The sequence below is a fragment of the Porites lutea genome, chromosome 6 (assembly GCF_958299795.1).
Source record: "Porites lutea chromosome 6, jaPorLute2.1, whole genome shotgun sequence".
NCBI lineage: Eukaryota > Metazoa > Cnidaria > Anthozoa > Scleractinia > Poritidae > Porites > Porites lutea.
The window spans coordinates 4,005,656-4,017,500 of NC_133206.1; the positions used below are offsets into that span (position 1 = coordinate 4,005,656).

Sequence of the window (11,845 nt, forward strand, 5' to 3'; positions counted from 1 at the left end):
ATGGGTCAATTCATAAAAATAGAAAGTGACTAAGTTGGGATCGCGAAAATTACATATTTATCAAAAAGGGACTAAGATGGGGTCTATAACTGGCCACTATATTGGGGTTGGGGCTCTGAGAGACCAGCGTCACATACCCATCAACACACACTTTATTTTTCTCCTCCCCTCGTCTCGCGCTTCGCACTCGTTTCGCGCTTCTCGCAAAATGCCGCGTTCGCCTCGCTTGGCTCATAAAGCGCCTGTTCATGCAGGCTACATTTATGGGAGCAAACGGAAGCAAATTTCTGAGAATTTTTCTTATTTTCGAACTTCAGTGAACTATTTCATGGGTCCCATTTGTTTGGACGTCCCTCCCGTCTGAACCCAGTCGGTTTCCCTTGTTCCCCGGGTTTTCTTCCAAATACTCGCCTCTCGGGGAGGCTCTCGGGGAACGAGTAGGAAGAACTTGAACCCTGGAACGAGTCAGGACAAACGACAGAGGACGACAGAACGACAGAGTAGTCTCAGAAAAATTTACAGACTCAAGCTCCTTTCAGTTCTTGTCCAAACACAAATGGAACTACCGCTTAACAATCATGAGCAGAAAAATCGATCATCTAGCTTTTCGTTCGCAGACGTAAACGACTGCAGTAAGTTATGGAATGAAGATGAAGATGTCAAAATGGACCTTTACACAGCTTGTGCTATTGGCCAATATAGTTGCGTTCAGCAGCATCTAGCGGATGGAGTGGAGATCGCTGATCTCGATAAACACAATTTTAGTGGCTGGACTCCTCTTATGTACGCTGCTTATGTTGGACATGTTAATATAGTCAATCTCTTGCTCGATAACTCTGTTAACGTCAATTCTCGCACAAAGAAAAATGGTGCGACCCCTTTGATGTTGGCATCGAGCTGCGGCAATGAACCTGTTGTGTATTTTTTGCTACAAAATGGCGCCAAGATCGATGCTCAGGACAACAGAGGTTGGACGAGTCTTCTTTACGCCACGTTTCATGGGCATTTGGAAGTCGTGAAGACGTTGCTAGATGCTGGTGCTAATACAGAGTTGAGGTACAACTAAAGGTTGCTTTTCACCAGCGACGGAGTGGGAGTCGTAATCAGAAGCGTAGAAATTTACGATCTTAAGTAAAAACAGCGCTCTGATTCTTCTGATTCCGCCTACGACTCCATTGTTTACGATCAAGTGAGAACTGGGTCGTCGGATTCGCAAGCAGAAGAGCTAAACCAGTCACAAAACGTGGCAACATGCATTATGCTTTTTTTATCCTTCTGCTTCTACTTCCGACTCCGACGATGGTTTTCATTCGTCATTTTGCTCGTGCATTCAGTTTTTTCCTTTATAAAGCGATGGCCCCTAAAAGTAATGAAAGCCATTACTGTTTTGTATACTTTAATAACCAGTTACAAAATTAATTTCAACTACCCCAACAAAGTGTAATTATCAAAGGCTATATACTACCTAGTAATTGGCTAATGGAGATGTGCATTTTTGGAATTAACCCCTTCTCATTGGGTATAATAACCCTAGTTTTTATTTGTTGGCAAATCCAAGATGGATTAAAATATTGTCACCATTTCCTTTCCATCCTAGATTTTGCCAACTAATGAAAACTGAAATTCATGTACAGTCCAGATTGTCAGGATACTGTACATCAGAAAACCAGGAGTATTTCTAGTCACCACACATGTTAAGATTTCTGCAATGGTTGGGGATCATTTCCAACATATGAAAACTCAAATTTTTACCACTGCCAACAGATATCCTTTGACATTGTGCTCTTTCTTATTTGCCCTGTGACACAATTTTCAATCTGTAGTTCAAAACAAATGCCCACACATTCACATTTTTAAATTTGCTTTGAGGCAAGCAATATGAATCAACTGGCAATGAGTGATTGTTAATTTGTGTTCACCCCAGAATAAGCCCTTCCATGAAGAAACACATTTTCAACAATCAAGTCAAAATTGAAAGAAACAGCACCAAGTCTAAAGGTAGCCTGAGAAAACAGCCAACATTTCACGACACCACTATAGGTTTGCGCAGAAATTCGATACAATTGACATGTTATGGAAAGAGACCATTTCAACACAAGTCGTTTCAATACGACCTCAAGCACTAAAATAACACAAAAATTTTGATCACTTCAAGTGCAGTTTGCACATGAAAAAGGAAAACATTTGGGGTGACTATTCTTCATTCTTTAAGCCAAGAGTGTGAAACTATTTACATCTTAACTTAATCAACTTGTGTCAAAATGCGTTGTATTGAAACGACCAGCAATCCGTGTTACTACCCAGATCTGGGTAGTGCTTTTGATTTTCTGAGGCAGTTTTCCTTACTGCATGACCAATCAGAAGCAAGTGTGGATCTAGGATAAGTACTGACCAATTTCCTAGCCTCCAGGGGGACCAGAGAGCATGGACCATCAGGAAATTTTTTGCATTTAAACTCCCTGAAGTCCCCTCTCCTGGGTTTGTGAGTCATTCAGACAGGATATTGGCCAGATTTCAACTTGGAAAATATTTTTTATTTAAAGTATATTTGTTTATGAAAAATCTGACCAATTTGTGTAAAATGGTGGAAACCGGTGTGGATTCGCGCCTGAGTTTAACCACTACCCAGATCTTTGTAGTGACACATGACTTATTAGAATGGAATTTCTGCACTTGTTTCTCAGATGTCATTTCATGGGGAAACCAGTGGCAGCAACAAAAATCTGATCTTATAGAATGAATCTAGACAGCATTTATAAGACTAACTCCTCGTCATCTCAAACTGCATTGATTTTATTTTAATGCCTTTTATGTCCTTTTCTTTTGTTCATTAATGTAGAGAATATAAAATGGGCCTAACTCCACTTTTGGCTGCTGCTAAAGAAGGCCATGAAAGTATATTTGAAGTGCTTCTTAGATCTAATGTGAAACTGGTGAGAGCTAGGACAAAAAGTGGCGAGGATGCACGGTCTTTAGCTCTTCGTCATGGAAACATGGCAGTTGTTAATAGAATCGATTTACAGCAACACCAGCAGCAAAATCATTTGCTTCGAAGTGAACCTGGTCTTTCACCAGATGACACTGATCTTTATGGTAACGGTCTTGATGAGGAAGGTGGTTATTGGCACCAAGCAAAGAATAACATTCCAATGAGTGGGATCCTCGATGGCCCAAAGGCTTTTGAAGAGATAATAAACAACCAGCGTAAGGGACCGATGAACATTCCTCCCTTGCCAGGAAGACAGCAGCATCATGCAAATGTTACAGGAAGTCCATGCAATCTCTCTGTCTCAAAGTCACCTGAAGGCCCTGTGAGTAGTCTAGAGGAGCATTTCTTTAGTAAGTTTGGTGCAACAATTCGAAGTGCCAGTTTGCACGAGCAATTACCAAAAATGAACAGTCAAGGTGATAAAAATGCACAGAATCATGGCAATACCGTACCAACTATTAGTAGATTTCTTGAAGACCTAAAATTAACACAGTACCTCCCAACATTTGAAAAACAGGATGTGGATTTTAATACATTGCTCAATTTTACGGAAAATGATCTAAAGGAAGTTGGGATTACTTTGTTTGGTCCCAGAAGGAAAATATCAACAGCACTTTCTCGTTGGAAAGAAAACAGCCACACTTCTACTTATAACAAGGAGACCAAGAAAACAAAATCACAGCTTCATCAAGCAGAAGTGCAGCTTCATGAGACAAAACCTCAAGTTCAGCAGCTTCAAGCTCAGCTGACTCAAGAGAATGAGCTGCGTCTTTTTGTGGAAGGATGTCTTTTAGAGGAGAAGGCAAAACGACAGGAGATCTTCAACAGAGTTCACAAGCAACAAGAAGATTGGAAACATGTGAAAGGTGAATTAGAAACATTGCAGGCTTTAAGTCAAGACTTGACAAAGTACTTGAACTTACAAGAAGGCCAGGTTAAAGAAGTGCATGATAAACTACAGACCTGCATCATAAATTTGGGAATTTTTGTGCACCAAGGGACCACTGAAACTAACAGTATATTAATCGAGAATGAGAGCACGCAATATGAGAATTCCTTTGAATCTTCGGGGAGTTCAAGTTCCTAACTTAGCTCTTAGGTGGTCCATGTCCCTTCAAAGTTACTCTGAGGACAAGAAGGATCATTGTAAAACTATCTTATTGTAATCAGATTATGAAAGGCTAAGCCCTTAAAGCCTGAAAGATCAAAGTTGCCCTTGATTTATCTGAGAACACAAAGTCATTCCCCCTGTGAAAACAAACATGGGATGTTGATTGCTATGAGTTTTTTCTTTAAAGGAACATAAATATTTTATAGAATGAGGCTTTCTTATGATGTGAAGAATTGTGCAGATCTCGAAGACTGTCATTTACCGAAGCAAAGGCGATTCAAAATATTTCCTAACAAGCTTACCTGCTCATGGATTTTCTTTTAAATTTTGGCCTATTTCTTGGCACGGTTTCAGGATACAAACAGATGATCTTTCGTGCAGATACTCGTCAAAAAGTAGATATTATCCATTGAGCAATATGTTTTAAGAATTCAGCTATTTTGTCTTCATATAGCCATGAACACCATTTTTCTAGTTCACTCATGAATAAACAGCTGTAGCTAGGCAGCCATGTCTGAAAATGAGGTTAATTGATAGTCTATTGCACATGCAGCCTTAATTGTTCCAATCAAATGTACCAATGAGCAACCTCATTTCCAATCAAATATACCATCAAATCAATGGTATACTACTTGCAACTTCCAAATTTGGTCAGTGCTAGTTGGCATTAGCCAGGTTGGAATTAGCCAGGGAGTTAGAGCCAGTCAGTATTATTGCAAAATAATATTTTTTATCTTTGCCACATTAGACATATACCCGGTAATAATTATACAGTTATTGCAGAATCTTAGTATCTAAGCCTAGTATGTTTCTTGTTTACGGACAAACCATGGACTCGCACTAAAAACCTGTGGCTCCTCACTTAAGCAGTCAATCAATTGAGACCTCATTCACGTTATCATAACACATCACTTAAGGAGCCTTTTCACATGACCTCACGTCTGCCATATTGGTGTCCTAAAACAAAGAAATGGCGGCCATGTTGGTGTCCCAAACCATTCCTGTTTCCTGTTGTTCCAATTGCATAGCTGCTGGTCCGTCATGTGAGTGAAAACGCTCTATAGCTTAAGTTTACTGCAAAAGTGTTCTAAACTGGGTTATTCCAGAAAAAAATTCCCCCAATGGAAGGCATGTTTTTTTTCAACACCCAGAGTTACAAAACGACTTTAGCCTCCTGTGACATTTCCCAGCTTGCCTTGCATTGTTAGGGTGTGGATTTTTTCTGGAATAACACAATAGGACTTAGCTAACTGCAACCTGACGCGTGCAGAATGTTTGTGCAAGATGTGATATGTAGAACATGTCTTTTTTTCTTCTTTTCTATTATCACTAGTTACTTTATATATAATTGTGACATCATGGTTAAGGAATTCTAGAAGTAAATTCCTAGGGCAGGGTTGTCACTAAGATTTCAAGTCTCCAGGTAAATACAACAAGTAGGCGGGGAATCAAACAGCTAGGAATTTCTTTCGGTTCTATTTTTCTTTTATTTTCCTTTGAAAGTAGCCGGGGAAGACGTTCATAGTAGCCAGGGGAAATCCCCGGCCCCCGCCTCTTAATAACAGCCCTGTAAGGAGGGGGGGGGGGGCATTACTCAACAAAGTTTTAAACAGGGAGGCTCTGTCCCGAGGTACCACTATCAAGCACATACTTTAAAACACTGCATCCCTTTTATAATAATAATAATAATAATAATAATAATAATAATGGTTTATTAACAGTGTATCCACCTAGTGGCTCTTCACCTGTTAAAAACTACAATATAAAAATGAAAAACTACAATATACTACAAAAAAAATTGAAATCTACAATATAAAAAGCAATAATATCAGACTATATAAGGATACGAATTCTTATAAAACTGCTGTAAGTTCACCATCTTTTGAATTTGAATAAATCAATACCAAGGGAGTTATTTCTCTTTCGCAGCCATGAAAATATTTATTATGTGTCTGTTAGCCCTGGATTTGCACAATCTTGAAAAGTCCTTGAAATTTTTAGGGTAATTCCTTGAAAAGTCCTTACATTTCTGTGCAAGTTCTTGAAAAGTCCTTGAATTTTCTTCAACTTTGAATGTAGTAACCTGAAAAGTGTTTGTTAAATGTTTTTTGGTTGTCCAAGACAATCATAGCTCAGAAAACTTAACTTAAAGGTGATTTACATAAGGCATTCTTCGTTTTATGCAAATATAATCAACTATTGACTGAAGACAAGTGTACTGAAAAATGTAGAGAAGTGGACTGGGAATGAGCATTTTTGAACAATTTGTGAAATTATGTTCCTGGTGGATGGTCCTTGAAAAGTCCTTTAAAAATGGTTGCAATTTTTTGTACGAACCCTGTAGCCGTTTTGGGGACTTAAATAGACCAAAACGGTAGATTTCCCTACCCTTTTCATCTACTTCAACCAGTGAAATCCTTACCCTCTCGTATAGTAACTTGAAGCCTAAAAAAGTACCCTTTTCAGGTGGAGCCTCCCCATATAAGCCATCATAGGAAGTAACCCCGGGGGGATAAACTGCAACTTAACTGTTTGAAAGAAGTCTGGAATTCACTTTCCCCTGTGATTTGTAGGAAGAGTACTGTTAGTGTGGAAGCAAGGGAAGCCTGTGGTTTTGAGCAGTTGTCAATCATCACAAGTTCAACTTAATCCAATTTAAAATCACACAGTTTTTTTACCCGATTACCGATTAGCAGTTTTCTCATTGCATAGTATTACCAAGTATTTCATCTTTGTAATAAATGATAATTTTTTATCTTTTTTATAGCTTTTTTGACAGAATTAAAGATTTATATTTTCTTATTTTTTTTCGGTAATGTGGGTCATTTTAAAACTTATTTTATAAGCCTTATCATTTTAGTCTATATACGCAGTTCTAATACCCTAAGGTCTGAATGCACTAGGCAACATTTGTTGTAGTTTTAACTAGCCCTTATTACAGCAAATAAACATTGCTTCAATATTTTTAACATGTCATGGTGATGGGCAACAAGTTGAAGCAACATGCTGTGGTGACAAATCATTTCCTGTGTACTCGATAATTTTTGCGAAAAACAGAACAGCAGAAAATTTTTTTTGCCGCAACAGGTCAAACAAATTCAATCTGATATAATTTTTTGCGACTTGTTGCAGTGAGAAAATTCTGTTGTCAAGGTTTTTCACAGAAATTCACCATTACACAGGTAGTGATTTGTCCCTTTGACATGTCGCAAACGCCATTTCAACTAGCCCCAATTGATTTCACAGTTTTTCTGTAAATTTTATTTGAATTCCTCAAAAAAAACCTCACTAGCCTGATAACAATCCACTAGCCAGGGGTTACTGGACTCTACTTTCTTTGCAAGCAGGGAGTAATACTTTCATAACTTAACAGTAAATGTGTAGATCTTTATTTTTAACTCAAGGGTTTGAAACCTGTTGTCAGTTATTATTAAAAGATGATAATCAGTTGATAGACAAAATCACAATGCACTGTAGATTTTTTAACTATTCGTGAATGACTATAAGAATATACTCATGGAAAATTTAAGGCACTTTGTATTCAACTTAAAACCAAGGATCAATTTATTAATAAAAATCATCCTCATAAAATGTAAAGACCTATTCCATGAGAGCTATTCCTGTTTTTTTTTTCCAGAATTAATACATTCCATCTAATTTTTTCATTTCTCCCCCAATAATTTCACAGATAAGATTCCTGCAAATTGATTTTAAAAACCCAGTAAAAGTACATTATATTTTAATTCCAACTCTGCACCCAAGGGCGTGAAGTCTGTGTAATGGAATATCAAAGCAGCAACTGCACAAATCAAATCTTCCTTCTCGTTTATGCACAGACAGCCACCTGCTTGTGTTTCTACGATCTCACTGATCTTCTTGGTTTCTTTGTTTCCATGTATTGTGAAGAACAAGAACATCCAAAACACTATAAATACACTATTTTATAATATTATTATTTTTATGTCTTTGAAAACTGCTCGACGATCTGCTGTATTGTAACTGCAATACCAACAAGTCCACCAATGACACCAAATGCAATAAATAAGCAGTCCTTAACTTTAGTCCGTGTTGTGATTACGTCTCTGCAGATTATCATGTGAAATGCACAAGGTAGAATGAAACCAAGAGTTGAACTTCCCATGGAACCAACAATAGCACTGACATATGCAAAGTCATCTTTCAGAGCAATAGCAATGCCAGCAGTAGACAACACAAGAAAAGTGCGAAGTAGGTTCTTTTTCCATTGCCGAAGCTGCAAAGAGTCAAAAGATAACTTTTTAAATAGGTTTAAAAGATGATGATAACAAAATAACAGTCAATTTTATTTGAATTTACCAAACAGCACTGCATGAAGGAAGCTCATGTCAATACAGTACATTTTTCACTCCAAGATTAACATGTATGTAAATCAAAATCAAAACCATTCCTTAAAATAATGAAGTCAAGAATCTGATTAAGATACAGTAAGATTAAACAGTCCCTTCAAGATTCAGGTCTGAGCAGTTTCTTATATATATACACGACTGAGATATTCAGAAGAAGTATTTCTTCAAAATAAATGTAACTAATAAGTTAATTAATTTTTTGTTTTCTTGTGTTATTATCTTCTCCACTTCTCCCCTCCCCTTGATTGGTTTAAGCTGACTGAAGTTGCTTAAGTACTGTAAAATTCTGAAAATAAGCCGCAGGGCCTATACTCAGAGGGGCTTATCTATGGAGGGAAATTATGCGTTTCAAAATCAATTGGGCTAGCCTTATAGTTGGCAGGAAAGTTACCGTTTTATTTTGTTTTACCTTGTATTTGAGGGCAATTTCCCCTGTGGGGGGGGGGGGGGGTCTTATATTTGGAGGGGTAATTTAACGGAGGGTTTTTTGCATTTGGAGGGGCTTCTACATGGAGAGGCATATTTTCAGAATTTTACAGTATTCCCTTTTCCCTTTTTAGTCTATTTTTATTCCATGTAGTCTGTTTGATGTGCAATAAAGTTGTTGTATTTGTTGTCTTGATCTCTTCACCAAGGGAAAACAATATGGCAACTAAAGACTACCAGAGTAATGTCTAAGAGTTTTGCTATGAAAATAAATTACCCATCAACTGAGATCTGATACACTAACTAACCCCACCATTTTATTCCCTTGTGACAGCTTTCTCTGCAGCTATTTTAATGTCACATTGTGGAAGAGCTTTGGAACATACCATATTTCAAAACCAGATTTAACTGAAAGTTTTTAATCTGATGAAACTAAAAATGAGGAAGGAGACTGCTATTGAAGAATTATTCTCTACCAGGATCCTAAGAGGCAGTGGTTTTGATCACTACCTGGAACTAAGTACTTGGGTTTTATCCCACAGTCATGACAAGTTACAAAATAATTTATCTTCCTCAAGCCTAGACTCGATTACCAGGCGTTGTTCGGGAAAATGAGCCCGCACTCATCCCCCCCCCCCCCCCGAAAGAGCGCCTGGACGCGTGCGATTTCCTTTGTTGGTTTAAGCCAATCATGTTACCACCTGGAGATTTTCGTCTGGCAAAGATTGTCGCAGAAATTATCACATCAAAACCGAAAGTCCTTTCTTGTTCCATCGGAGGGCGGAGCGATTTCGATGGTGCGGAGACATTTTTTGCGAAATTCTAAAATCCGAAGGAACACAACGTTTTCTTCGATTGTTTGTTGTGAAATTTTCTTTTAATGATTGTTGTTGGAGAGATTTTGCATCTTCAAGTGTCTTTTCAAGGCGCTTTAGGTCTTGATAACTGTGTTCGTTACAGATGTAACCGTCCACGTTTATATTTGACAGAGGAACATTCAATACGCTGGAAATTCTGTCTGGTAAATCAGAAACTTTTCCATTTAATTTAATCCACTTCCGAGAATCAGTCAGTTCGGACCCACAGAAGACGAAATCCAACATTCGAAGATCAAAGAAAATTAACTACATGTCGGAGTGTATAGAAATGTACTGAGAATATTTTTCACAATGTATGGAAATGAGCCGAAAAACTATTTTGAAAGTTATTTGGGCAGGCAAGGGAGCGCTTGATGCAATTTTGAGCCAAATAAATAAGAAAATTGGAGACGCCTAAATTATCAATTTTCCAATTACGTCACAGACAAGATCAACAGGTCACGTGTCCAGCCGTCTCTCTTTGGGGAGGATCAAAGACCGGACCCGGGAGAAGGCGGAAATCGAGCCTACCTCAAGCCACAAGTCACAATAATTTAAACAGTATTATAATTTAGCTTACCCTACTCTTCTGTTTGGGTATTTCTGGTGCCAGCAACATGGAACACTCACTTGCTGAACCTATCATCCCTCCTTGTGACATTGCAACATTATTAACAGTTGAGTTTGAATCTGCATTCACACTGCCCTCTGTGCTTACATTCTGTTCAGGTTTAAACAACCAGCCTTCAACAATCTCAATTACTGGAAAGATCTGGAGCGGGTATGTCAAAAGAATTGCAAAACATAACAAACATCGCACTATGAGTATTAATACTCCTTGTGGAAAGCTTTCTGTCACAATCTGTTCCACTGCTTCACCATAAACAGCGTATCCAAGCAAACCAAAAAATGCTAAAATCATAGACAAGCCTCCAATTGCAAAATGAAGATACAAGGGAAATCTGTGCCTGTTTTCTGCCATGCTTGTTTCTATGGAAATTATCTGTGCAATAAGAAAAATGAACTATTAGAAATAATAATGATGTTTAGGGGTTAATAAAGTTATAATGTCATTTTGTTCCAGGTCATTTCAATTGAACAGGCATTTCAGTGTCAATACCTGATGAACCATAAATAATTTATTACAAATTTAAAGAGACTGATATTGCACTTACAGTTCCTATTCCTTCATAAGCACTAGTTACTTGGCCAAAAAACACCGGAAAGGTAGCCCAGTGCACCAGTCGCAACTCACTAAATTTAAATTTCAAACCTGTGGAAAAAAATTTAAAGAAACATGAGGAATAAAATACAATGTAAAGAGCAAAGCAGAAATAGGTTGTGGCAAAACTAAAGGGAAAAGGACTTGTCGATGATCACTGTTATCATGTAGGATATGTTGTGACTCAGTTTTACTCTAGGTTTAAATAATTATACTTTCTTTTCTTTCAAATAGACGACATGCATACACTATTTTACAAACCCAAAAAATTTTAAACTAAGCATTAGGATAAAATTCAACTACAACAGACATATACCTGCCAACTTTTTCTGAGATATAAGCGTGAGATTTTTTTCCTGGGAGTGCTGGGATTTTTGAAGACGACACGATCATTTCCGAAGATTCCCGAAGAAGTTTGAAGTCGTCCAAAGAAGTCCAAAGTCTTCCGAAGAGGTCTGAAGTCTGCCGAAGGTGAAGTTATCGAGAAAACGCTTTTCCACAAAATCAGAGACCACGAGAAAGGTATTGTCATTTATTCATTTTACACATGGTTTTCGTTCCTTACATGGGTCTGAGTTAACATATTTTTGGAAACTGTGTCAAGCAAGACGGCCACAACTCACATTTTTCAATCAGGCATGAGAAATTGGCCCGCAAGCGTGAGCCGGCATGAGATCGAAGTTTTCAACCCGCAGGCGTGAGAGTTGGCAGGTATACAGACACACCATTATAAGTGAGATTGCTGGAGATATTGTCTCTTGCTTTTGAATTTCTACACCATGTAAATTAAGTCACACATTGAGTTAATAGGGAAAAAAAGTTTTGGTTATCAGAACAGACCTACTTGTATCCCAG

General features: G+C 37.9%; 2 protein-coding genes across 2 annotated transcripts in view; one reads left to right on the forward strand and one right to left on the reverse strand.

Annotated features, from left to right (window-relative positions):
* Window positions 1-495: 495 nt before the first annotated feature.
* On the forward strand, window positions 496-7,218 carry LOC140941667 (ankyrin repeat and SAM domain-containing protein 3-like). Its single transcript, XM_073390685.1, has 2 exons — window positions 496-1,056; window positions 2,840-7,218. The coding sequence occupies exons 1-2, from the start codon at window positions 557-559 to the stop codon at window positions 4,074-4,076; spliced, it is 1,737 nt and encodes a 578-aa protein (XP_073246786.1). The 5' UTR covers window positions 496-556; the 3' UTR covers window positions 4,077-7,218.
* A 248-nt stretch (window positions 7,219-7,466) lies between these two features.
* The window catches only part of LOC140941669 (uncharacterized), a 13,693-nt gene continuing 9,314 nt past the window's right edge, over window positions 7,467-11,845 (reverse strand). The window contains exons 4-6 of the mRNA XM_073390688.1: window positions 10,944-11,041; window positions 10,349-10,771; window positions 7,467-8,352 (exon numbers count right to left, since the gene is read on the reverse strand). Of these exons, the coding sequence (XP_073246789.1) occupies window positions 8,059-8,352; window positions 10,349-10,771; window positions 10,944-11,041 (815 nt within the window). The 3' untranslated portion in view covers window positions 7,467-8,058. The remainder of the gene's footprint in view (window positions 8,353-10,348; window positions 10,772-10,943; window positions 11,042-11,845) is intronic.